General features: G+C 40.8%; 1 protein-coding gene across 2 annotated transcripts in view; it reads right to left on the reverse strand.

The window, feature by feature from the left end:
* LOC109911862 (formin-like) overlaps positions 1-27,793 on the reverse strand; it is a 368,530-nt gene that overhangs the window by 91,483 nt on the left and 249,254 nt on the right. For both annotated transcript variants that reach the window (XM_048600301.1, XM_048600300.1), the window contains one exon: positions 21,065-21,157. In XM_048600301.1, the coding sequence (XP_048456258.1) occupies positions 21,065-21,157 (93 nt within the window). The remainder of the gene's footprint in view (positions 1-21,064; positions 21,158-27,793) is intronic.

A 27,793-nucleotide genomic window follows, 5' to 3' on the forward strand; every position in this document is an offset into this window, starting at 1 on the left:
GATGGTCTTCTGCCAGCCTCCCAACAAACCAGCAGATTCAGACGTTTTAATCCATAATCTACCCAACTTGACAGGTGAACATTACCCTCCAAAAACCCAGGCTTTCCTGATGTGTGGACTGGACTGGGTTCCCTATATGTCATCAGACCAAGACATCAACATCCCAAATAACATCTACTTAGCAGGGAGGAGCTTCCATTACCCTATCCATATTGGCAGTAAATGAAAGATTTTAGATCTATTCTCCTTTGGAGAGACAAATTTTACCAAACCTTAGAATGGTACAGCACTGCATTACCCAATTGAACATACATCAGCTGACTGCTGCCTGTCTATTGTTTCAATCCATTTATTTGATTAATGTGGCAGGAGTATTGGATGTAGACTCTTGTCAAAAAATATCCAAATAAATTATGACATGAAGACAGCTACTTGATCATAGGGCCACTGTCATTTTCACTAACTACTTTGGCCAACGGGAAAATTTGAAAAATGCATTTTAGTTCTGTGCCATTACGACACATTTTAGAAAGGAAAGATAGCATTGAAAAGATGGCTAAGAGCTTCTTACATTGGCACATCTCTCGCTCAATTAGCTAGGAATGAATGCCTGAATTCCATTGGAAAATAAACATACATTTACTTAAATAGAGTACAGATTTAAAGCATAAAATTTTAAGCAAGGTAGAATTTTATGACAAATCTGTCTTTGCTATGACAATGGGCAGGAACTTGACATTTACTCAGCAAGTAGCCCCGAACAGAATAATTAAATCCGATTTAAATTCAGCCCCTAACATACTCAACACTTAGGTGCATTTTTAGACTGCCAGAAAGAAGAATTAATCCGTAGGAATTTTTTTGGCTTATTGGAAAAACGATAGAATCCTTTCCCACCTCTATGATTCTGCTTCATTTTCTCAAGCTGTAAGCTACCTGCGAATGTAGGAAAGGTTAAATATGGGAATTTTGCTGTTAAGTGGCCTCCAAGCCCCTGTGACAAAAGGAAATATGGCTTCACTGCAGCAGTTTAAAAGACTTATACAGCCAGAAGGCAATTGATGTTTTAAGGTTTTGGAGCTTGAACAAAGGCACAGCAAAAGGAAAGCTACCACTTGCATTTATACGAGATAACAAAGTGTAGAGCTGGATGAACACAGCAGGCCAAGCAGCATTTATACCATGTTTTTAATGTGTTAAATTGTTCCAAGTTGATTCAGAGCAGCAGCATCAAACAAAATCTGATAGGAGCCTCATAAAGAGATAGTAGGGCAGGTGATCAAAGATTATTGGAATAGAAAAGCTTCAAGCGAAATCTGTGAGGAGACAGGAAGTGAGAGAGAAAGAGATTAAGAAGTTTAGGGAGAGAAAGCAATTTCACAATGTTGGTAGAGATAAGGACAGAGAGAAACTATTTGATTATAAGATAGAACTGCCAACAACTGCATAGATTAGGTAATATGGAGGTTGGTACAGTCCATTCATCTCGGAGATGTCAAAGCTGTCCTGAAAAAAAAACTAAACTGGAGAAGGTTAGTGAATGCATGAATAATTTGGGATATCCCTGAAAACATAACTAATCTTCACATCTTCTGTGTCCTTACGGAATGCACACATGACTTAAGTAGAAAGATAAAACAGCTGTTAACCATACAAGAGCTGTCACCAACAATTCCTATCACTTGAACCATGTTTTCCACTCCATCATTCTATTCTTTATTCTATTTAGTGAGAGCAAGACTAATGGAGTTTGTGTGGACATTAAAGATAACCTGCATGGCCTGTACTTGAAATTATCGTCTTATAGTAACCTTTAGTCTTCTATATTTTCCTGATAATTCCAAAGGAAAAAACAGCAGTGGCAAAAGGGGTACCATCAAATGCTTAATGAGGTATATCCTAGGCAGACATCGTTTTCATTAATTCATGGGATGTTGGCTTCGCTGGCTATGCCAGAATTTGTATTCCAGCACATTAATAGCCCAGAAGTACTTAAGAGTCAGCCACATCGCTGTGAATCAACCAAGCCAGGTAAGGATGGCAGTTTCCTTTAAAAACCCATCTGTTTCATGACTGCCACTGGCCTAGTTTTTTTAGTCCTGATTGTTAATGAATTCAAATTTTATCATCTGCCACAGTGGGATTTTAAGTCATGATTCAGAATTTGAGAGTGGGTTCTGGATTATTAATTTTGTGCCACTCACTCGACACCATCATCTCCCACTCACAAAGGATGATAGTGGATGGAGAAACTGGAGAACAGCTGCCAAGCTGAGTTCAGTAACAGAATGAAACACTTCCAGTAGTGATTTTCAGCCATTCAGATTAAGTGAAAAGTCTCTGAGCATTGATCAGTCAGCTCTTCTGAACTGTAACCAAGAATAATCATACCTCAAGTAAATGACCATTGCATCCTTAATGGGCTTTGAGCATTTACAGAATAATTGGTTTATTAATTGGTCCGGTAGTTCAAGAGCATTCCTATACAAAATTCATCATTCACATCACAGTACCTGACACCAAGCACCAATCTAGATATACACATCAGGGCAATCTAAATTGAGGAATATGAGGTATATCTGAGCGCAAAATGCAGAGCACGCTAACCCGGAGGTTTTGTAGGGGAATGGGGTGCTTGGGTGGAGAGGCGATGAAGAGATAGTTGACTTGATTTTGGTTTAGCAACCTAGGAACCTATATTCTGGGATTCAGTTTAAAGAGGAATCACAATTCAAGAGCATACTGGCCAAAAAATGGCACTGTGGTAGAAGATCGGAGTTGGTACATCAGAGTTGATAGTCATCTTGGGTTAATTGTTCAGCAGGGTTTTGGTGAGGAGTAGAGGGCAGAAGGTCAGTAGAAGCTGTTATATAGCTATAAGGAGTTGGGAACAGATTTTATCTGTCCAATATTTCTCGAATTATTATCCTGATAAGTGAGTCTGAATCCTCAGTCTCCAACTCCTACTCATATTTGGAGACTTTTTTGAGGGATCCAGACAATTGCCCATTGGACATTTGAATGTCTTGGGCAATTCCCAAGTATTCATTGTGTTGGCATGTTGGAAGGGACCTGATGTATATCTTGTGGAGTATTTCCAATCTCTGACTATCCAGGGACTGTAAGGTCTAAGCCTTACTTTACAAAGCAAGAATGAGGTGTACTAGACAATCTGGGTCTATTTTCAATCTCTGCCAGCAGAATGTAAGCATTTGGAGTAGGAGTTATCCTGTCCTTGCTCTCTAAATGTTTAAATTTCTAACAGTGCATGAAACTATGCATATGTACATGTCCAGTAATACACGAAGCTCAAATTGAAACACAATAGTAAAAGTTCCAACCAAGCAGGAAACAAGCAACATAAAAAGGATTCTGACAAGCTGTGATCTGAACCACAGCTATAAACCTATAAAGCAAATGTTCCCTGACCATATATAAATTTTGACAATAGTTCAATACTATGAAAAAGGGTAACAATTCTTTAAAATATCACCGCTGGGCCATGTTTATAATGATATGAGCTTGGATGAAGTGAATGCATAAAGAGTTTGGAGCAATGTAGAACAGCTCATCACCCACTCTACACTTCAGCATAAAGCCAATATCTACCCGATAAATAAATTCTTTATTCATTCATGGGATGAGGGCAACACTGGCTAGGCAGCATTTATTGCTAATCTTAATTGCCTGGAGGGCAGTTAAGAATCAACCACATTGCTGTGGGTCTGAAGTCACAAGTAGGCTAGACCAGGTAAGGATGGCAGTTTCCTTCCCTTAAGGACATTAGTGAACCAGGTGGGTTCTTTATCCCCCCAACAATTGACAATAGATTCATGGTCATCATTAGATTCTTAATTCCAGATATTTATTGAATTCAAAATCCACCATCTGCTGTGGCGGGATTCAAACCCAGGTCCCCACAATGTTATCTGGGACTTTGGATTAACAGTCCAGCGATAATACCACTAGGCTATCACCTCCCTGAGGCGAGTAAAAAAAATGCAAAATACTGAAGATGCTCGAGATCTAGAATAAATCAAAGTGCTGGAAAACTCTGCATCTTTGGAGTTAATCTTTGGAGGACTGGAGTTAATGTTTCGATTCCAATAAAACTCTTCTTTAGAACTAAAGAAGGAACAGAATAATGATGGGATTTTCTGATGTAGAAAAAGGTGGAAAGGTCAGGTGGAAAAAAAGACAAGGTCAGGAGAACAAAAGTCAAAAGGAGTGGTAATAGTTGTAGCAAATATGCAAAGCATTTAGTCCAGAGTTGATTGTCCTAAACCAAAAAAGAATCCCCCTCGTCCTCACGTACCACCCCACCAACCTCCGGATCCAACGCATCATCCTCCGACACTTCCGCCATCTGCAATCCGACCCCACCACCAAAGACATCTTTCCCTCCCCACCTTTATCTGCTTTCCGGAGGGACAACTCTCTCCGTGACTCCCTTGTCCGCTCCACACTCCCCTCCAGCTCCACCACACCCGGCACTTTTCCCTGCAACCGCAGGAAGTGCTACACCTGCCCCCATACCTCCTCCCTCACCCCCATCCCAGGCCCCAAGAAGACTTTCCACATCAAGCAGATGTTCACCTGCACATCTGCCAATGTGGTATACTGCATCCGCTGTACCCGGTGTGGCTTCCTCTACATCGGGGAAACCAAGCGGAGACTCGGGGACCGCTTTGCAGAACACTTACGCTCGGTTCGCAACAAACAACTGCACCTCCCGGTCGCGAACCATTTCAACTCCCCCTCCCATTCCTCAGACGACATGTCCATCCTGGGCCTCCTGCAGTGCCACAACGATGCCACCCGAAGGTTGCAGGAACAGCAACTCATATTCCGCTTGGGAACCCTGCAGCCCAATGGTATCAATGTGGATTTCACAAGTTTCAAAATCTCCCCTCCCCCCACCGCATCCCAAAACCAGTCCAACTCGTCCCTGCCTCCCTAACCTGTTCTTCCTCCCACCTATCCCCTCCTCCCACCTCAAGCCGCACCTCCATCTCCTACCGACCAACCTCATCCCGCCCCCTTGACCTGTCCGTCCTCCCTGGACTGACCTATCCCCTTCCTAACTCCCTACCTACACTCACCTTTCCTGGCTCCATCCCCGCCTCTTCGACCTGTTTGTTTCCTCTCCACCTATCCTCTCCTCTATCCCTCTTCTATCCGCCTCCCACTCTCTCCCTATTTATTTCAAAACCCCCTTCCCCTCCCCCTTTTCTGATGAAGGGTCTAGGCCTGAAACGTCAGCCTCTCTGCTCCTATGATGCTGCTTGGCCTGCTGTGTTCATCCAGCCCTGCACCTTGTTGTCTCTAGTCCAGAGTTGATGTTATTAGCAGAACGGCTCTGTCTGCAAACAGAAACAAGATGTAGACTGACACTAGGTAAGAGAAAAGTTAGAATGAAGAACAGCGTGAATGGTCTGGAAGTTGGTGAACTCAATAATGTGTTTTGAAGGCTGTAAAGAGCCTAATCAGAAAATGTGGTGCTGTTCTGTCAGATTGTGTTGGGCTTCTTTGGAACACTGCAGCAACTCTGTGGTGAGAAATGGGAGTGTGAGAGCAAGGTGGTGAACTGAAGAGGAAAATGAGCAGATGGTTTAGGTCACACTTGAGGACTGAACAGAGGTGTTGTCACAAACTGGTCACCCAGTCTGGATTTGGTATCCCCAATATACAGGGGACTGCATTGTGAGCAGACAATATAATAGACTGATTGAAGAAGATACTGCTTTACCTGAAAGAAATACTTGGAGTCTTGAACAGTGAGGAGACAGTGGGTAAAGAGTATTATACATTCTCAGTTGCACAGGAAGTGCTTTGGGGAAGGATGAGGAGTGGAAGGTGATAGAGGGTGTGGACCAGGGTATTGAGAAGGGAACAATTCCTTTGAAATTTTGACAGGGGAGAGAAGAGGAAGTTGCGTTTGGTGGTGGCACATGCCTGAGGTAGTAACATTGGTGAAGAATGATCCTTTCGATACAAAGAGGCCGCTGGGTAGAAGATAGGGGCAATAGGAATCTGTTGTATTGAATGTAAAGAGCTAGGAACTAACTAACTATGAACGAACTGAATATGACAGCATTCCAGAGGGTCACATTTCTAGCTGCATTGAAGAGTCAGTTCTTGTCTAACATGACATTGGCCTAAGGCAAATCCACCCAGGTCAGAATAGCAAGCTAGAATAAAAAAAGACCTCTCATTTTTACAAGCTAATTATGTGATTATTTCAAATATCTGGCAACCAAAAGACAATGAGAAGACATAACAGAACCCTACTGTAATTCTGGGAGGAAGGGAAAAGGGTGAGAGCAGCAGTTCAGGAAAAAGATCAGACAGGTTGAGGGCTCTGTTAACTTCATAGGGGTGATGACAGGGGCGGGAGGAATCCTAATTTGATGAAAAAGGAAGACATGTCGAAAGTGCTGGTGTGAATGATGCCATCATCAGAACATATGCAACAGAGATAGAGAAACTGGGAGAACGGAATACAGCCCTAACAGGAAGCAGGGTGTGAGGTACTGTAGTTGAGGTAGAAATGGGATTAAATTTTAGTAGATAGCTTATCCATGGAAATGGAGATAGGATTTTCTAGGAAGGGAAGGGATGTGTCAGGCAGTGACCACGTGAAGATGAAGGAAGGGTGGAAATTGGAAGCAAAACTGGTGTATTTTTCCTGTTTAGGAAGAGAGTGGGAAGCAGAACCAATAGAGTCATTGATGCACGAGAAAAAAAAGAGAAGATTGTGGGAGGGAGTCTGAGTAGGACTGTGTAGTGTTTGGAACCAGCTGGATCTTGTTGACTATGAGATCCTTGATTGGGGTTGTTAACCTGGGCCAATCAGGAAAGCCCTGGCTGACCAATATGACCAGGAGGTTTAGAATGTCCTCACAGGTCAGGGGACTGACTCTGAGTTGGCTAGCTACAGCCAGCGTGCTGCGCACAAGTAAATAAAGAGGGATTTGGTGATGGGATGCTGGCCTATTTTCCACAAAAAAGACAGGCATAACTATGGTCCATGCATGTGCCCCGCAATGTTTCAGTTAGAGGAACAGCACGTCATCTTCTGATCAGCAACTTTACAGCTTTCTAGAGTTAACATGTCATCAGTTTAGACTAGTACGGTTTCAAGTCCACATCTGTTAAAAGCTTCAGAATCCAGTCACAATTTTTGTTTTACAAATTTCACATTCTGTTGCTGTTGTATCTTAGAGAGAGAGATGTACTTTATATTATTTGGGGCCACTGAGCCATGTACTGACTGTTCATGTTTAAACACTCCAGCACATTTCCTAAGCTGTGATTCTTAGGATAAGCAGCAAATTATTACAAAAGCTTGAGCCTACAATTCACTGCCATCAATCGTGAACCAAACACTAGCAATATTATTCAAAACTGGCAAAACATATATTGCAAAATATCTAAATTTGTTTGGAAACTTTCATTTTTATTTGAATTAAATGCTTATTTATTTACATAAATGTGTTCAATATAAATATGGTGCCTGAAACATCCATAGATGGCAACTGAAAATAAAATAGGTTCACAGCTTCTGGAATCAAAATAAAATCTACTGTGTTAAATATGTGTGATAAACATAGAAATCCTAAGCATATAAGCAATAAATGGATTTTACAAACTGAGTAAATACTGAGGCCTCTAACCAATGTATTTATTAGAACACGCAAGTTATTTTTGGCCAAGTCAACTGTGATTCTTAAGTTTATCAATGGATTATAGTACTTATTAAATTTTTATAAAGAAGCACACAAGTAAATAAAACACTACAATGGGAGCAATCAATTGAAAGCCAACCTCGAGTGGAATTTGTTTATTGTAGAGTTTGTTACTTGACAAAGTATTACTATGCAATTGAACTTCTGCTTTGGGACTATACAACAATTTTATGCCTATATTTGGATTCAGTTAGATTACTTAAGTATTTTTATTATCCTCATTCATAGAATGATCCAAAATAATAAGAATCTGAGCTTTAAAAGGGCATTAAAGGGGCAAGAGGAATTGAGAATTTAAATGACAATGTTTATTAATTAATTCCTAGGATATGGATGGCACTGGCAAGACCAGCATTTATTATCTACAAAAAGTGCTGTTCAGCCATCTTGAATACAATTGAGTTGGCAGCTAATATGCCAACCACGTTATGATGGGTCCCAAGGCACATATAGGCTGGACCAAGCGACACTGGCATATTTTGTTTCTCAAGCACCATTCCATATGTATATCTATAAAGGTGTGTTCAGCTGTACTCTGGTTAATACTTTGAAGCTGCTGGTGGGCTTTTAAGGAAGTCTATTGATTTCTGTGGTGAAGAAATTTCTGAAAAGTAACTTTTTTGCAGCATTTTGTTTGTGCAAAGGTGGATACTTTGCTGGGTCTTCCCCAAGAAGAAGAGGATGCATGACAGCACACACCTGCAGCTGCTGGCACAAGAGGATAAAGGAAGGCATAGTTCAATGAGGAGTAGCAGCAGAATTTTCCTCAGGAGGATTTTCTAACTCAAATAGTGAATAGTCGACATATTAAGGCTATGACTGAGGTATGTCAGCTGTAGCAATAACAGAAGCCTAGCATTGTGGCATGCACACCAAACCCCTGACCTTTAAGGTAACTTGGTCTCAATTTCTATTCTCAGGACCAGACTGCCATGGATGAACCTTGTAATATCTATGAATTTACAAGGCAGGTTAACTGGTGTCATCGTCAGCAAGAGCAGACATATCGTTCTCTTTCCTAAGGAGGTTGCCAAGAAACAAGACAATGCTGCAGGATGTTCTCAAATTGCTGGCCTCCTGCAGAATAATTCATTTAACCTATATTGCCCTGCATGCTTCACTTGAAAACCCTGAAACGTGTTTCAAAGTTTGTACCTGCTTCCTGATGTAATTGGATACACTTTCAAAACATTTTTAATTTCGCAGATGTCCCAGGTTACAAGTGAATTTCTTATACTCTTGTAAACTTTGGCCAGGTAACGTTACCACAAGCACTGGGTTAGATCCCACAAATAATGCTAAATAAATATTTTTTAATTTTATACTTCCACTGCCTCTTCACATTTTAAAACTTTCATTCTCTTAAGTTACTTGTCTGACTTCAATTCCTGCGTGAACTAAATAAATCAGATAAAAATTGTCCACACCACACAACTTCCCAAGACTTCATGTCCTTCTCACCAATTTCCATGCTCAGACTTTCTAACTCAAATAATGAAGAGTCGACATATTAAGGCTATGACTGAGGTATGTCAGCTGTAGCAATAACAGAAGCCTAGCAGTGTGGCATGCACACCAAACCTCTGACCTTTAAGGTAACTTGGTCTCAATTTCTATTCTCAGGACCAGAAACATCTGCAACGGATGAACCTCACAATATCTATGAATTTACAAGGCAGGTTAACTGGTGTACTCTTGTGCAAGAGCAGACATATTGTTGTCTTTCCTAAGGAGGTTGCCAAGAAACAAGACAATGCTGCAGGATGTTGTCAAATTGCTGGCCTCCTGCAGAATAATTCATCGAACATATATTGCCCTACAAACCTGGAACACATAAGTTATTCTCTTAGGTTCAGTCTATTTATAATCTTGGCATTACAATCAATGCTGAAGTAAGCATTTAAACCACACATCCTACCCTTGGTTCTCTTATCCCTTCAACAGTTTTTCAATAATTTACAGCATACATGGAGGGAATACAGGGAGAATTAGCCATTTGAATACAGAATTGGCTCGAAGATAGAAAACAGAGGGTGATGGTGGAGGGTTGCTTTTCTCACTGGAGGCCTGTGACCAATGGTGTGCTGCATGGATTTGTGATCTGTCCACTGCTTTTTGTCATTTATATAAACGATTTGGATATGAATATAGCAGGTATGGTTAGTATATTTGCAGATGACACCCAAATTGGTGGTGTAGTGGACAGCAAAGGAGGTCACCTCAGAGTACAACATGACCTTGACCAGATGGGCCAACGGGCCGAGAAGTGGCAGATGGAGTTTAATTTAGATAAATGTGGGGTGTTGCATTTTGGAAAGGTAAATCAGGGCAGGACTTATATGCTTAATGGTAAGGTCCTGGAGAGTGTTGCTGAACAAAGAGACCTTGGAGTGCAGGTTCATAGTTGCTTGAAAGTGGAGTCGCAGATAGACAAGGTAGTGAAAAAGGCATTTGGTATGCTTGCCTTTATTGGTCAGTGCGATGAGTACAGGAGTTGGGACGTCATGTTGTGGCTATCCAGAACATTGGTTAGGCCACTTTTGGAATACTGCATGCAATTCTGGTCGGTCTGCTATAGGAAAAATGTTTAGTAAACTTGAAAGGGCTCAAAACAGATTTACAAAAATGTTGCCAGGGTTGGCAGGTTTGAGCTATAGGGAGAGGCTGAATAAGCTGTGGCTATTTTACATGGAGGTTGTGGAGTGACCCTATCGAAGTTTACAAAATCATGAGGGGCATGGATAGGGTGAATAGCCAAGGTCATTTCCCCAGGGTTGGGGAGTCCAAAACTAGAGGGCATAAGTTTAAGGTGAGAGGGGAAAAATTTAAAAGGGACCTAAGGGGCAATGTTTTCATACAGAGGGTGGTGCGTGTATGGAGTGAACTACCAGAGGAAGTGGTGGAGGCCGGTACTATGAAACGTTTGAAAAGCATCTGGATGGGTATATGAATAGGAAGGGTTTGGAGGGATATGGGCCAACTGCTGGTAAATGGATTAATTTAGGATATTGTGTCAGCATGGACAAGTTGTTTATGACTCTATGACTCTATAAGTTCAATTTACAAAATACTAACATCATGCCTTTCAGCCACGGTGCACCTCTCCTTTAAAAACTTAAGGTTGCCTTCAATATCGCTAGTCACCTGCAAAATTGGACTCCTTGCTGATGGGTGCAGACGATGCACAACACAAGTAGCACAGGTTACAAACAACAATCATGTAAAACACCAGGCAGCAAGAACTTAACATGCGCTTGCAATAAAATGAGTGGGTGTGGCTTAATTGCATTCCCATGCCTCTTGTTGGGGCTCATGCAGTGGTCATGTTTAAATTCTTTGAAGGTAGATTGCAATTTTTGTTCAAAGTTGCATCCCAAAATAAGAAAAAAAATGAATCTTTTGTGGGAACTTGCTGTACATTTTTAAGTGTTCAATAGCCTAATATTAATTTGGTTCGGTTCGAGATATTTAACAGAATACTCATGGAACAATATTGTTGAAAAACTGAACTTCATAACATTGTTGCCTGACTAGCATTGTTATTTACCCTGCATTAAAATAAAATAGTTGGCGTCAACATACTTTAAACTGCACTGATGAATATGAATTAAAGCCAGCCTGTAGTTAAAAGACCTGTTCAAAATCTAATTGATTAAATTAAATTTGTATCATTCATACATCATACAACACAGTCAAGGTGTCTTGGTTCAGAGACAGTAGGAACTGCAGATGCTGGAGACTGAAGAAGGGTCTAGGCCCAAAACATCAGCCTTCCTGCTCCTCTGATGCTGCTTGGCCTGCTGTGTTCTTCCAGCTCTACACCTTGTTATCCAAGGTGTCTTGGTAGCCACTTATGAACAACACCTACAGAATTAATGTTTAGACCAAATCTATACCTTTTATCTAGTTTAAAATAAAATTCTTAAATAAAACAACAAAAAAACCTGTATATTGGACACAGGTCAAAAAGTATTGCAATTGTTCAAAATACCCCATCCGTGCAGCAGCAGTTTAGCCGTGAGAATTCATTTGGGCCTTTTCAAATAATGACTATTGTTTAGATGCTTAACTTGACATCCACTCTAAATATATTTACTGCCTCAGGGATCAGTGTTGGGACTGCAATTGTTTACAATTTACATAGATGATTTGGAGTTGGGGACTAAGTGTGGTGTGTCAAAATTTGCAGATGACACTAAGATGAGTGGTAGAGCAAAGTGTGCAGAAGACACTGAAAGTCTGCAGAGGGATATAGATAGTCTAAGTGAGTGGGGAAAGGTCTGGCAGATGGAGTACAATGTTGATAAGTGTGAGGACATCCATTTTGGTAGGAATAACAGCAAAATGGATTATGTTTTAAATAGTAAAAAATTGCAGCACACTGCTGTGCAGAGGGACTTGGGTGTCCTTGTGCATGAATTGCTAAAAGTAGGATTGCAGGTGCAGCAGGTAATTAAAAAGGTAAATGGAATTTTGTCTGCCATTGCTAGAGGGATGGAGTTTAAAAACAGGGAGGCTATGCTGCAGCTGTATAGGGTCCTGGTGAGGCCACACCTGGAGTACTGTGTGCAGTTTTGGTCTCCTTACTTGAGAAGAGATATACTAGCACTGGAGGGGGTGCAGAGGAGATTCACTCAGTTGATTCCAGAGTTGAGAGGGTTGGATTATGAGGAGAGACTGAGTAAACTGGGATTATACTCATTGGAATTCAGAAGAATGAGGGGAGATCTTATAGAAACATATAAGATTATGAAGGGAATAGATAAGGTGGAGGCAGGGAGGTTGTTTCCGCTAGCAGGTGAAACTAGGACTAGAGGGCATTGCCTCAAAACAAAGGGAAACAGATGTAGGACTGAGGTCAGGAGGAACTTCTTCACCCAAAGGGCTGTGAATCTGTGGAATTCCCTGCCCAGTGAAGCGGTTGAAGCTACCTCGCTGAATGTTTTTAAGGCAAGGCTAGATAAATTTTTGAACGGTAAAGGAATTAAGGGTTATGGTGAGTGGACGGGTAAGTGGAGCTGAGTCTCAAAAAGATCAGCCATGATCTTATTAAATGGCGGGGCAGGCTCGAGGGGCCAGATGGCCTACTCCTGCTCCTAGTTCTTATGTTCTTATATTTCAGTTACAAATATTCAATTGACAAATGCCTGCTAATTTTATGGGAATGTGCAATCCATATTCAAAAATTATGAGAATATGATGTTCTTAGGGATCATGCTTATCACTTTTTGTGTGATGAGCAATACTCATCCATTAAGATAAATTGAGGAAACATGTTTAAAAAACAATATTGGTTTGTCAGGAGATGTATGAATATGAAATAGAGCACATGCCAAAAACAAAATGTTGATGACTCAGATATTCCTGTGATTATTAAAACTGCAGATAAGATTGCACTATTGAAGTGCTGCTTTGGTCATCTAAGCTACATTTTATTTTAATGTTTATATCACAGCTAACTATACAAAAATCAGGTTAATAATTGTTAATATGGATTGGAAATCTTCTTACTGGAACAGCTAAAAAACTTTTTGACAACACACATTTTACATTCGGAGAGACTTTCACTTATCCAGAGTAATGGTGACTGATTCTCTGAACAACTTGTGATGACTAATGCGTTTTGGGAACTAAAGCTAATCACAGTGAGGTTGGATCAGCCAGTTTTATTTTTTGTACTTAAAACACACTGAAAATTTGTGTAAAGGGTAAACAAGCAAAGTTCTCACTGGGTGAAACATTCTTTCCATTTGACAGTCTTTGAACAAATCCTGGTGTTGAAGGAGGTATCTGAGAATAATGACTATGCAACTATATTAAATAATTGGAAACAGCACAAAGTGGAAGACAGAAAGGGCAAAGCATTCTGGCCTGGACATGATCCATAGCTGTTGTCTCAGTATTGCCAGAGTCCATAAGACCAGTTAAAGTGGTTAGAGAAGTTCCTGGGAATTCTGTAATCAGATCTATCATGATCCGAGTGAGACACATGCCTTGTTGGTGGTAACTATATCCAGGGACTTCAGGATGGGAATATAGTTACTGGTAATTGAGACTCAAGGGCAAATGATTGAATGTGAAGTGAAAAATGCTACAAAACAGGGAGTAAGTTGCAAAGACTATAAAACTGCATTTGATCCCACATTTGTGCGAGAACTAAAGTGAATGCTTGCAATTATGTGAGGTTTATCATTATTGTATCAACTATTTAAAGCAAAATGATCTCTTTCTTGGAAATATGCATTGCCTTCAAGTTAATGTTTGAATTCTGATGTTCTTAAGCTAATTTGTTAAAGTAGAAGATTAAAAAGTGAAATCTTGTCTAATTTTTTCTATCAGTATTGTAGGTATTCCTTTCCTTTTAAAAACTATTATTTGTCTTTATGGGGATCATAACAAACTAAACTGGAATGACAGGCCTCGTAAGACACTCTCTTCAATTTTTAATTTCAGTAATAGAGGTATTTTTGGACCCAGATAGATTCTGGCCATAAGAACATTTCACTACTTACACCATATCAGACAATAATAAGGTTGGGAAAAATGGAGTTCCTGTGACTAGTAGTATGTCGACCAGTATAACCTGTCTCATGATGGATGATTAAACCATTCCCAAACCAGATTTGACTAGTTAGGAGAGTTATTGGGGCCCCTGTAGGAGGAACAGTAAGATCTGTCAAAGAGCAGATGAGCTTTCAAACCAGCAGCCAATTGTTAGGCAACTGTGACCTCATGAAAAACATCTTCTGGAGCAGACTGGAGATGTCTAGAATATCATACATATATTTACCAATGCTCCCAGCATCACATCCACCACCCCCGACTTCAAATGCCACCAACTAGTCAGTAATGACAGGTACATTGTCCAAATATATTACTCACAATCACTGGCACAATGCTCTCTCAAGGACAGAAGGCTGTCCATAACATTAAGTGGAGGCACAAAATCAGAGAGGAAGTTTCCACAAATCCATTATCTGAGACCTGTGCAAGATATGGAATGTTACATCAGGCAGCCAAATTACTGCAGCACTTCACCCAAAGGCTGTTGAGGATGGTGGTAAATGAATATTTTATTCTTTTCCTCCTCTCAGCTTGAAATGTGGCATCAAGTGCATGCTGAAGATGGAGTCATCATGGAAGTTCTGGTTTTCTCCCTAACCACTAACTTCTCTGTCTTCTCTAACTCCTTTTCTTCTGCTTTTACTTTCAGATACAGAAGAACTATTGCCTGGACAAACTCAGAGGGTGATAGAGGAAGGACAGCTCTCCCACGAAAGTGATCAGGATGCACCAACACTTGATCTTACGCTCCAAATAACCAGGTCTGAAAGTGGACTGCAAGGACCTGACAGCCATGGTTTGAGATCTGGAAATGGTGATTCAGCAGGCAAGATAGGCTGTAGCCAGACTGGGAGGATGGGAACTTTGTCTGCAAAATTCCTGGAGATCAAGGATGCAGATAAGTTCTGCTGCAAATGATTCAGATGAGTACATTGATGGGGTGGTATATAGAACACAGATGACAATGCAGACTGAGATACTTGAAGTATAAGGAGGCTTGCTGGATTGTATCCTGTCAGTGTGCGGGATCATTGTGGATGTGGCTCCAGCGTAGCAGAACTTGGAGCCTATTTCCAACAGATTGGGAATGCTGACCAACTCCGTGACAGCATTATCAGACTGAACAACGATGGAGGATTTGTTGGCCACTCTCTCAGCTTCCATTGCAAGAAAGGCAGAATCCCTCTGATGTCTCAGTGCAACACTGGAAGCTCATTAAAGAAATGATAAGAGCCATTATTGCTGCCATTCAAACTCAGCTGACTGCCATTGTGATTTCAATGCTCAAAAGTTGCTCGCATCATCCCAACAATCTTTGCTTCAGTGTATCATGAAGATTGCTGATGTACATCCTGGGTGAGGCAAGTGGCACTGTGCTTTTTAAAAGAGCTGTTGTCTTTCAGAAGGACAGCATTTGGACTCCCACCACTGACACTCCTACAGTGCCCTTGATGGTGTCTCTCAACCAGTCAGTCCATGATGAGGTGCTGCTATCTGGAGATGGAGCCTCAAGGCCCATTGCTACTCAAGGGTATTCTTATTGAATGTCAACACATTTCTACCAGAAACACTGGCTGCAAGAATGCAACAGCTACTGATTAGAAGGAGATCAGGGCAATGGGGAACCAAACTTTCCTTAAGGATTACCTGGTAGATTAAGTAATTCAAATTCAGTTAGTGATCAGGGACAACAGGGTGTGACTGCAAGTGAGGCAGGTAGGGGGATCCTGAGTTCAGGAGTGGAGGAGCCTCAGCTTTTGACCTTATCCAACAGGTACGAGATACTTGCTCCCTGTGTGGATGAGAAAAAGGGCTGCGGGGAGGATGAGCCAGCTCACCACGGCACCATGTGCAGAAGGCCATTCAAGAGGGGGGAGCAAAAAGACAAGTGGTAGTTATAGGGGATTCTATAGTTAGGGGGATAGATAGTATCCTTTGCAAGCCGGATCGAGAGTCCCGTATGGTGTGTTGCCTGCCCGGTGCCAGGGTGCAGGACATCACTGACCGGCTTGAAAGGATATTGGAGCGGGAGGAGGAGGATCCAGTTGTTGTGGTTCACGCTGGGACTAACAACATAGGCGAGGCTAGGATGGAGGACCTGTTTGGGGATTATCAAGCACTAGGAACGAAATTACTGCCCAAGCCACGTGCAAATTGGCTTAGGGATAAGAAAATTAGGGAAGGAAACACGTGGCTAAGGGAGTGGTGTGGGAAAGAGGGGTTCCATTTCATGGGGCATTAGCATCAGTTTTGGAACTGGAGGGATCTGTACCGATGGGATGGTCTCCACCTGAACCGATCTGGAATCAGTGTTCTAGCAAAAAGGATAAATAGGGTGGTCACCAGGACTTTAAACTAGTGAGCTGGGGGGAAGGGAAAGGGAAAACGACAGGGAGTATGATGGTAAATAAAAAGGTAAGCAGCAGGTTAGCATGTGTGCAGGAGGGTTTAAGTTCAAGGCAGACTATGAAAGAAGCAAAAAGGAAGGATAACTCAGGAGATATTATTAGAGATGTTGGAAATCATGAGGGTAAGAAAGCTGGCATAAAGGGACTTTACCTGAATGCTCGTAGCATTCGTAACAAGGTTGATGAGTTAACGGCACAAATCATCGCGAATGAATATGATTTGGTAGCCATTACGGAGACATGGTTACAGGACGGTCACGACTGGGAGTTAAATATCCTAGGGTACCAGACTATTCAGAAGGACAGACAGGAAGGTAAGGGAGTAGTGTAGCGCTGATATTCAAGGACGACATCAGGGCGGTGCTGAGAGATGATATAGGTTCTATGGAGAATGAGGTTGAATCCATTTGGATGGAAATTAGAAATTCTAAGAAGAAAAAGTCACTGATAGGCATAGTCTATAGGCCACCAAATAATAACATCACATTGGGGCGGGCAATAAACAAAGAAATAACTAATGCCTGTAAAAATGGTACGGCAATTATCATGGGGGATTTTAGTCTACATGTAGATTGGTCGAACCAGCTCAGTCAGGGTAGCCTTGAGGAGGAGTTCGTTGAGTGTATCCATGAGTGTTTTCTTGAACAGTATGTAATGAAACCGATGAAGGAGCAAGCTATCCTAGATCTGGTCCTGTGTAATGAGACAGAAATAATTAATGACCTCATAGATAGGGATCCTTTTGGAAGGAGTGATCACAGTATGGTTGAATTTAGAATACAGATAGAGAGTGTGAAGATAAAATCCAATACCAGGGTCCTGTACTTGAACAAGGGGAATTACAATAGAATGAGGGAGGACTTGGCTAAAGTAGACTGGAAGCAAAGATTTTATGGTGGGACAGTTGACGAGCAGTGGAGGACTTTCAAAGCAATTTTTCAAAGTGCTCAGCAAAAGTATATTCCAGTGAAAAGGAAGGACTGTAAGAAAAGGGGTAATCTGCCATGGGTGTCATAAAGAAATAAGGGAGGCGATCAAATTGAAAGAGAATGCATACAAAGTGGCCAAAAACAGCATGAAACTAGAAGATTGGGAAAACTTTAAAGGTCAACAGAAAGCCATAAAAAGAGCTATAAAGAAAAGTAAGATAGAACATGAGAAAAAACTAGCACAGAATATAAAGACAGATAGCAAAAGTTTCTATAAATATATAAAACGAAAGAGAGTGGCTAAAGTCAACGTTGGCCCTTTAGAGGATGGGAAGAGGAATTTAGTTATGGGATATGATGAAATGGCCGAGGCATTGAACAGGTATTTTGTATCGGTCTTCGCAGTGGAGGACACTAATAACATGCCAGTAATTGACAAAGAGACGAAGGTAGTTGAGGACCTGGAAACAATCATTATTACGGAAGAGGTATTGTTGGGCAAGCTAATGGAGCTAAGGATTGATAAGTCTCCTGGCCCTGATGGAATGCATCCCAGGGTACTAAAAGAGATGGCGGGAGAAATAGCAGGTGCACTGGCGGTAATTTTCCAAAATTCGCTGGACTCTGGGGCAGTCCCAGCAGATTGGAAAACAGCAAATGTGACGCCACTGTTTAAAAAGGGAAGTAGACAAAAGAAGGGGAATTATAGACCGGTTAGCTTAACCTCTGTAGTGGGGAAGATGCTTGAGTCTATTATCAAGGAAGAAATAGTAAAGCATCTTGATAGAAATTGTCCCGTTGGGCAGACGCAGCATGGGTTCATGAAGGGCAGGTCATGCCTGACAAATCTTTTGGAATTCTATGAAAACATTACGAGCAAGGTGGACAATGGGGACCCAGTGGATGTGGTGTACCTGGATTTCCAAAAGGCCTTCGACAAGGTGCCACACAAGAGGCTACTGCATAAGATAAGGATGCATGGTGTTAAGGGTAAAGTATTAGCATGGATAGAGGATTGGTTGACTAACAGGAAGCAAAGAGTGGGGATAAATGAGTGCTATTCTAGCTGGCAGTCAGCGACTAGTGGTGTGCCTCAGGGATCGGTGTTGGGACTGCAATTATTTACAATTTATATAGATGATTTGGAGTTGGGGACCATGTGTAGGGTGTCAAAGTTTGCAGATGACACTAAGATGAGTGGCAGAGCAAAGTGTGCAGAGGACTGTGAAACTTTGCAGAGGAACATAGATACATTGAGTGAGTGGGCAAAGGTCTGGCAGATGGAATACAATGTAAATAAATGTGAAGTCATACATTTTGGTAGGTGTAATAGTAAAAAGGATTATTACTTGAATGGTAAAAAGTTGCAGCATGCTGCTATGCAGAGGGACCTGGGTGTCCTTGTGCATGAATCACAGAAGGTAGGTCTGCAGGTACAACAAGTAATTAGGAAGGCAAATGGAATTTTGTCCTTCATTGCTAAAGGGATTGAGATTAAAAGCAGAGAGGTTATGTTGCAGCTGTACAAGGTGCTGGTGAGGCCACACCTGGAGTACTGTGTGCAGTTTTGGTCTCCTTACTTGAGAAAGGATGTACTGGCACTGGAGGGGGTGCAAAGGAGGTTCACTAGGTTGATTCTGGAGTTGAGGGGGCTGGCTTATGAGGAGCGACTGAGTAGACTGGGATTATATTCATTGGAATTCAGAAATTGAGGGGGGATCTTATAGAAACATATAAAATTATGAAGGGAATAGATAAGATAGAAGTAGAGAGGATGTTTCCACTGGCAGGTGAAGCTAGGACAAGAGGGCATAGCCTCAAGATTAGAGGGAGCAGATTTAGGACTGAATTGAGAAGGAACTTCTTCACCCAGAGGGTTGTTAATCTATGGAATTCCTTGCCCAGTGAAGTGTAGTTGACGCTACTTCAGTAAATGTTTTTAAAGATAAGGTAGATTTTTTTTGAACAATAAAGGAATTAAGGGATACGGTGAGAACGCGGGTAAGTGGATCTGAGTCCACGAAAAGATCAGCCATGATCTTATTGAATGGCGGAGCAGGCTCGATGGGCCGGACAGCCTACTCCTGCTCCTAGTTCTTATGTTCGTATTCTACAGGAGCAACCCTGCTCCTTTCAGCCCCATTAAGAAAATACATTCTTGTATTTACCTTAATGGAGTTTGCTCAGTTCCCAACAGAAAAGTTGTGGGGGTTGTTAACTGTGAACCCCAAATCAGGAGAAGGTTACAACACCACTGAGCCCAGGAATAGGGCAACAAGAAGATCAATTTGGCTTTGATTAAAATGTAGAATCGAGAAGAAAACTAAGATTTGCATTAGGAGATAGCAAGAACTGAAGTTACTGGAAGTCAGAGTTGATACAGTGTGGAGCTGGAGCAACACAGCAAGTTAGGCAGCATCAGAGGAGCAGGAAAGTCAATGCTTCAGGTCGTCCTGATGAAGGGTCCCGACCTGAAACGTCGACTTTCCTGTTCCTCTGATGCTGCCTGACCTGCTGTGTTCCTCCAGCTCCACACTGTATCGCCTAAGATTTGCACTGAGGAGTTGCTACTAGCTCCATAAAATAGATTGATTAGAGATAGTGGTGTATGGTAAATCAATCAGCAATCCAGAGGCTTAGATGAATGCTGTGAGGACATGGGTTTAAATGACAGCTGGTGGAAAATAAATTAGTCTCGGTAATGGTGAGAAAAATGATCATCTATTATAGATAAAACCCATCTGGTTCCTACCTACAGTATAGTATGGTCTAAATGTGGCTGATTCCTCACTGCCCTCTGAAGTAGCCAAACATGGCATTTAGGATTAGGCACCAAATGCTGGCCTTTTCAGGATACTCATTTTTCATCAAAGAAAAATAACCATGAACTGGTCAGAAAGTGATCAAAGAACATAGAACAGTACAGCACAGTACAGGCCCTTCGGCCCACGATGTTGTGCTGAACTTTTACCCTAATCCTAAGGTCTATCTACCCTCCACCCCTACCTTATACTATCATCCATATGCCTATCTAATAGCCGCTTAAATGCCGCTAATGAGGCCAAATCCACTACCCTCTCCGGCAATGCATTCCACACCCCGACCACACTCTGAGTAAAGAACCTACCTCTGACGTCTCCCCTATATCTACCTCCACTCACTTTAAAACTATGTCCCCTCGTAATAGCTACCTCCACCCTAGAAAAAAGTCTCTGGCTGTCTACTCTATCTCTACCTCTGATCATTTTGTACACCTCTATCAAATCACCTCTCATCCATAGTTTGAGACACTTAGCAACAAATTTCAGCTTTTATTGCAGATGAACGATTTTATTTGTATTGCAAATACAACATGGAGTCTGGTAATGTGATTTGCAATTTGATGGTAGTACATTGCACAATTGTGTGTACTTACCATTTTGAATAAATTCTTCCATTTTTTCTTTGAAAGGTTGGAGGTCCTGCTCTGATGACTTCTGGCAAACAAGAGCGATTTCTTTCTCACATGCTAAAAGATAGATTGATAATCAAGAAAGTATTAATTTTTGAAACATGATCTTTTGTCAAAGTTACATCATTTAATGTAAGTCTCAAAACCAAATGCTTTCAACAAGAATTCAGAAATGATATAACTTGTGGCAAAATTGAACAAATGACAAAACATATGTAAGGAAGGTTCTTTGTACCAAAATTTTGATCGCATCATCGTTGCATGGATCGCTTAAACATTTATACATTAAAACAATTAGTGCAACACAACTGTACTGAAAAAAATTGAATCCACAGTCTATGATCTTTGTTCTTTGTTTAATAGGGAACCAGGAACTACAAATAGTTGCCAAATGTCTGTCTGGGTAAAATTAATTTATAAATCCATTGTTATTTCTCGACTCCCATAATCTGAATTACTCTTCAGGAAAGCATGAAAGATTTTTTTTATGCTTTCAGGGAATTATGTATTTACAACCTTAGAATTATTTATTCACCTACACCTTTCCATTGGCAACCTTGTGTGGGTGACGGCAGTCTCAGGTGCCAGCTGGAGAGTCAGTGTTGTCAGTAAGGCCAGCTACATTGTTCCCTTCAAACTAGCTGTGTGCCTTGCTCTGGGAGCAAGGACCCCAGCAAGGGATCAGAGGTCTCTCACCAAGATCTGTTGGCCATTTGGAGGAGGAAATGTTGGCTGCTGCCAGTATGACGCCCATCCGAGGACCAGATTGTCATTGGATCCGAGGTGAGATTCCACAGGCCTAGCCACTATGGACTTAATCAGGCTGGATCCCCTTCTACCACCCTCCACTTGATTAAATTTATGAATGAAAGGTATAGAAAATATATTTTATCAGAATGCTTCCCCACAAAGACACTATTATAATGATTTTATGAAAAAATTGCTTTTGTCTGAATTCTATATTTGTTATATGCTGATGAAAATCATAGTGATGATTCAAACCTGAGGTCAATCTTTACAAAAAAATGTATCACAGTAAACAGTAATGTTTTGAGATTCATTTAGTTGACTGTGGTGAAGGATTTACAAGCTCATTTTCAAGCAAAATGCTAACATATATTCGGTATTAAACATTTGCAAAAACCTGTCGACATTCAAAGGTATTACTAAAAGATGAAAATGAACCTTCTGCAATACCTTTGAATAAGTTTCTTTGCTGAAATCCAGAAAATCAATGTGATTGATGTTTTACAACTCATGTCTCTGTTTTGCAAGAGCTTGCTGATAATGTACCGAAGACCCAAAAGAGTGAACATGTGCTTTGCCGCCATAACCCCGCCTATGCTGTTCATTGACTGGTGAGGTCAGCGTACCTAGTAAGACATTGACTTGCCTCACTTTTTGTCCACCCTGTTTGGAAGAAACCTTATTCCTGCTACATTCAAACTCATGTCAAGTTCTCCCATGGAAGGCACTATCAAGATGGAGGGCAGAACCGACAAAGATCAGTGTAAGCAAAGCAAAAAAAAAATCACAGATGTAAATCAACAGCTTGATATCCTGAAACAGGAATGTGGCACTCTGCAGTACAATACACATGCCTAAAATGGACTACTATCGTATTTTAATCAGGAACAAAAACAGAAGTTGCCGGAAAAGCTCAGCAGGTCTGGCAGCAACAGTGAAGAAAAGTCAGAGTTAATGTTTCAGGTCCGGTGACGCTTCCTCAGAAACGTTAACTCTGATTTTTCTTCACAGGTGTTGCCAGACGTGTTGAGCTTTTCCAGCAACTTCTGTTTTTGTACTTGATTTACAGCATCTGCAGTTCTTTTGGTTTTCATCATATTATAATGTTTTTCCTCCAAATCCCATTATTTCCAAAGGATTACTGCCAATTTTTTGGATAGATGCATGCAAATAATAATGATATGATGAACTGGACTTGGTATACTCCATTTTTTTCATTTTGCAAATCATCCTCTGTTCATTCTCAGTCACTCAACAACAGCTCATGACACTTCATCAAAACCATTCACAAACTTTATGTGCAAACTTTACTGCTAACATTCCTTGAGGGAACTGATAACAAGTGATCGAAAGACCTTGCCAGGGTCTTCGCCAATGTCATATAAGTTTCACGCATGTTTAGTAGATTTTAGCATTTAAGAACATATGCCTGACTGTTCTTGCTTTAACTGATTTGACAGGATCATTAATCTTTTTTCATCTGAGTCAGCATTTGGTATTATAGAGTGTGCATCTATTTCCTTTTTCATCTTCCTACTGTTCTTCAACTCTCTGTTCTTTACTTGTGCATCTGCTTTAGCAGATTGAGGAGAGGAGGGGGAATGTGTGTTCTACAGTATTCCAGCAGACTTTCCAACAACGTGTGATGCTTCTATAGTTTGGTCACAGCAGGAGAGTATTCCCATAATATTGTTTCTTTAAGGAGAGAGGGAGGTGTACTGAGCAATTGTTTTTGGCACTGAGAAACCATCTGAACAAGTGAGGTACCAAGGAGTTCTCATGAAACTGTAGTCAGTGAGGATCAGAGGACGAATACTTCAGTGACTAGTATCATATTTATCACATAGGAAAATGGTTGAGATTGTTAGAGTCCTCAGTCCTAGGATCCTGCTGCAGGAAATACTCAAGGTGGTTACTTCCTTAATGATGACCCTGTACCATAAGGTCAAAATGTTTACTACAGCTCAATTCACCATTCCAAAAATTCATGCATGCTGCAAATCTGGGCCTTGAAGAGTCACATAACACTTTTATCACATGTGCCACCAATGACCAACAAGAGTCAATGGCATAACAATTGTCTAGCACAACAGAATTAATAACATAAATGGTGTAGCTATGAAATAATGTGGATTGCCTTGTTTAACCTTTTAATGTGCCAGGAGCTGGATAACTTGTGGCTCACTTCCTGACTTTGCAAAGTCCAGCTGCTCACTAATCCTACCACTCCATTGGTCACAATATATATGTACATGCTTTACCTGTTTACCAATGTGGCCAATTAAATACTTTACCTATATTATATTTAGAATGAAAATATCCATCAATTAGGTTTCTTTAATAAACATCAAGATTATTGATTTATTGCAACACGTAGAAAATAGGAACAACAGACTATTAGGCCCTCTGAGTCTGCTCCATCATTCAATGCAATCATGGTTGACCATCCAGTACCCTGTTGGCATCTTCTCCCCATTTCAATTCCCAAAATAAAATGAAAAAGTACTCTGCACTTCCCTGGATGGTTACAGCTCCAACAGTACCCAAAATAAACAAAACCATCCAGGAGAAAACAATTCTTACTTTCTGCAGCACATCTACTACCAACAGCAGACCATGCCTGGAGAGTATACTTTCTACAAGATACACTCCAACAATTTGCCAAGGTCTAATTTACAGCACCACCTGAATTCCAACAACCTAGGAGAACAAGGAACAGATGGTTCAAATGAACACTGTCGTTATGTCCCTATCCAAGTCACTTACCACACTGATGCAGACACAATTTTATTGATGTATATCACTGTACCTTCCACATTACAGTTAAAAGTCTGTAACTCCCACCCACCAGAAATTTCATGAAAGAGTCTGCAGGCAAATTAAAGAAGAAACAACATCATAATCTTCTCAAGAGAAATTACAGACAGGGACAATAAATCCCACTTTGCTGGGAGTGCTCAGAGTCAGAGAATTAATGAAAAGGGGAAGAAACACTCTTGCAGACCTGTAAATGCTGCAACACGTTGCCATTTCCTCTTTGTAAAGTAAAATTCACAGACCAAAGCATTCCCAGTGCCTGGAGCTCACATGGCATATTCAAAATGAACTAAGCCTAAAAGACAGTGGGATCAACAATCAGCATAATGGATGGATGGAAGCCATGCTCAATTGCACAGCTGTTGGGGAACATACCTCAATGGATAATCCAGGCCCCAAACTGAAACTGCAATAGACAAGGGCAGTACAGTAGTGGGTTTTTACATTTCACTGGGAACATGGTTTTCTTCTGTACCTTTAAAACTACCACCATTAAATCTGAAACAGTGTCTTCTACGCAATAATGTTACTTTTTCATACACTCAATAAAACAAAGCCATAAAATTGATGCAATTATGCAGCCCTTGCCTTCCACGGCAACAGCAACAAATGGATTTCACATCATGTTTCAGCTTCTAAGGTATTTATGTTTCCCTTACATACCTATCAGAACCTCCTACAGAGCTGGTTTAAAATGCCAGCAGCTGAGAATGATTTAAACAACCCATGTATGACTAATGACACATTGTACCCTAAGCATGTGGTCTCACTATGACTACCTACAAGAAATCTTGCATTAAGCATGTAGTAGATATGCTTCAATTTTCTTGTCAAACTTTGAAACATTATTGCTGTCCAGAATTTAAAACATTTTATCCTTCCATCTGAAGTGTCAAGTTAACTTTTCCCATGTGTTTACTTCTACAGATTGTTACAACCAGTGGTGGTGGAGCACACTGTTGCTCACTAGTCCAGCCACTCCATTAGTTACTATATTTGCATGCTTTACCCACTTACCAATGTGGCCAATTAAACACTTTATTGATATTAGATTTACAACAAAATAATCTATCAATCAGGTTGTTTTAATTAATATCAAGATTATTGATTTATTGCAAAACATAGAAAATAACAGCAGTTGATCATTAGGCCCTTTGAGTCTGCTCCACCATTCAATGCAATCATGGTTGATCATTAGGTACCCTGTTTGCACTTTCTCCCACAACCAACTACCAAAATATGAAGTAGGCACTGAAACGTTGCAGTTAATTGGTCTCTTAAGAAGCTCAAAACCTATTAATTACTGATTCGAAATGGCTGGCAAACACCCAATTTCAGCACTAGTTCAGCTTCCATATGATCAGAGACTGGCAGGATGATGGCAGATTACTGAGCCAATGGCATCACACCATCTTTCATAAAAGTGAAGGGCTCAGTCACCTCTCTCCTTACCCCCACCCCTTCCCCACCCCAATTTGCAGCCATATGATTGATTCTTAAGTCTTTTTCTCTAGTGGTAATGATTATTTTAAGTTCCTCTCTCCCTTTTGGCTCTGGGATCTGTACTATCCTTGTGATCTGATATGTGTCTTCTACTGTGATATGTTCAAAACCTCTGTCATTTACTTGCTTCCCATTATTAATTCCTCAGCCTCACCCTCTATAGATCAATGCTCAGTTTAGCTGCTCTTTTTTATATATAAAGAGAAGATTTTACATTTCCAGCCAGTATTATCTCCTCTTACCAATTTCTCCCTCCTCATTTATTTCTCAGTCATCCTTTGTTGGTTTCTAACTATTCCCAATCTTCTGGGCTTCCACTAACATTTGTAGTATTTACATGTTTTCTTTCAACTTGATGTCATCTTTAACTTCCTCAGTTAACCATGAATAGGGCATGCTTCTCACCTTTGTTTCTCAATAGAATATATCTTTTGCTAATAGCTATGAAATATCTGCTTAATTGTCCATCACAGATTTTCTAGCATCAAATCCATTAACCTATTTTTCCATTACACTTTAGTCAATTCTGCCTTTTATACTTGTACCTTTAAGTTTAAGACAACAGTTTTAGACCTAAATTCCTCATCTTCAAACTGAAAGTGAAATTCTACTATGTTATGATTAATCTTATGTGAAAGATCATTTATTATAAGATTTGTTATTCTTGGTCTTATTCAACATTACCAGGTCTAAAATAACCTGTATTCTTGTTAGTTCCAAAAAATATTGTTCTTAGAAACTGTCCTGAATACATTTTGAAAGTCATCCTCCAAGATGATGTTACCAATTTGATTCATCCAATCTGTATGAAGATTAAAGTCTCACATGACCATTGCAGTATCTTTCTTACAAGTCCCCATTACTTTTTGATTGATACTGTATCTATCAGTATGGCTATAATCAGAAGACCAATAAGCTACTCCCAGCAATGACTTCTGTCTTTTGTTATTGCTTATTTGGGGGCAGCACAGTGGCTCAGTGGTTAGCACTGCTGCTTCACAATGCTAGAGACCTGCGTTTGAGTCCACATTCAGGGGACTGTCTGGGTGGAGTTTGCACATTCTCCCCATGTCTGCGTGGGTTTCGTCCCGGTACTCCGGTTTCCTTCCACAGTCCAAAGATGTGCAGGTTAGGTAAATTGACCATGCTAAGTTACACATAGCTACACATGTGTAGATTAGGTGGGTTATAGGGGGATGCATCTGGGTAGGGGGATGCTCTGAAGGTTGGTGTGGACTTGTTGGGCCGAAGGGCCTGTTTCCATACTGTAGGGATTCTATGATTCTTACTTCTATTTCTTATTTCCACTAAAGTGATTCCACATTTTGATTTTCCAAACCAAGACAACTTCTCACTAGAGTGCATCATTTATTAACAGAGTCTGCCCACTTCCTTTTCCTTTCTTCCTGTTCTTTCTAAAGGTCAAACATTCTTGGTCACGGTGAGTCAGGCAGCATTCATGGAGAGAAAGCAAGCTAACATTTTGTTTAGGAGATAGTAGCAACTGCAGATGCTGGAGAATCTGAGATAACAAGGTGTAGAGCTGGATGAACACAGCAGGCCAATCAGCATCAGAGGAGCAGGAAGGCTGACGTTTCGGGCCTAGACCCTTCTTCAGAAAATCGG

Source organism: Rhincodon typus, chromosome 8, assembly GCF_021869965.1.
Source record: "Rhincodon typus isolate 14 chromosome 8, sRhiTyp1.1, whole genome shotgun sequence".
NCBI lineage: Eukaryota > Metazoa > Chordata > Chondrichthyes > Orectolobiformes > Rhincodontidae > Rhincodon > Rhincodon typus.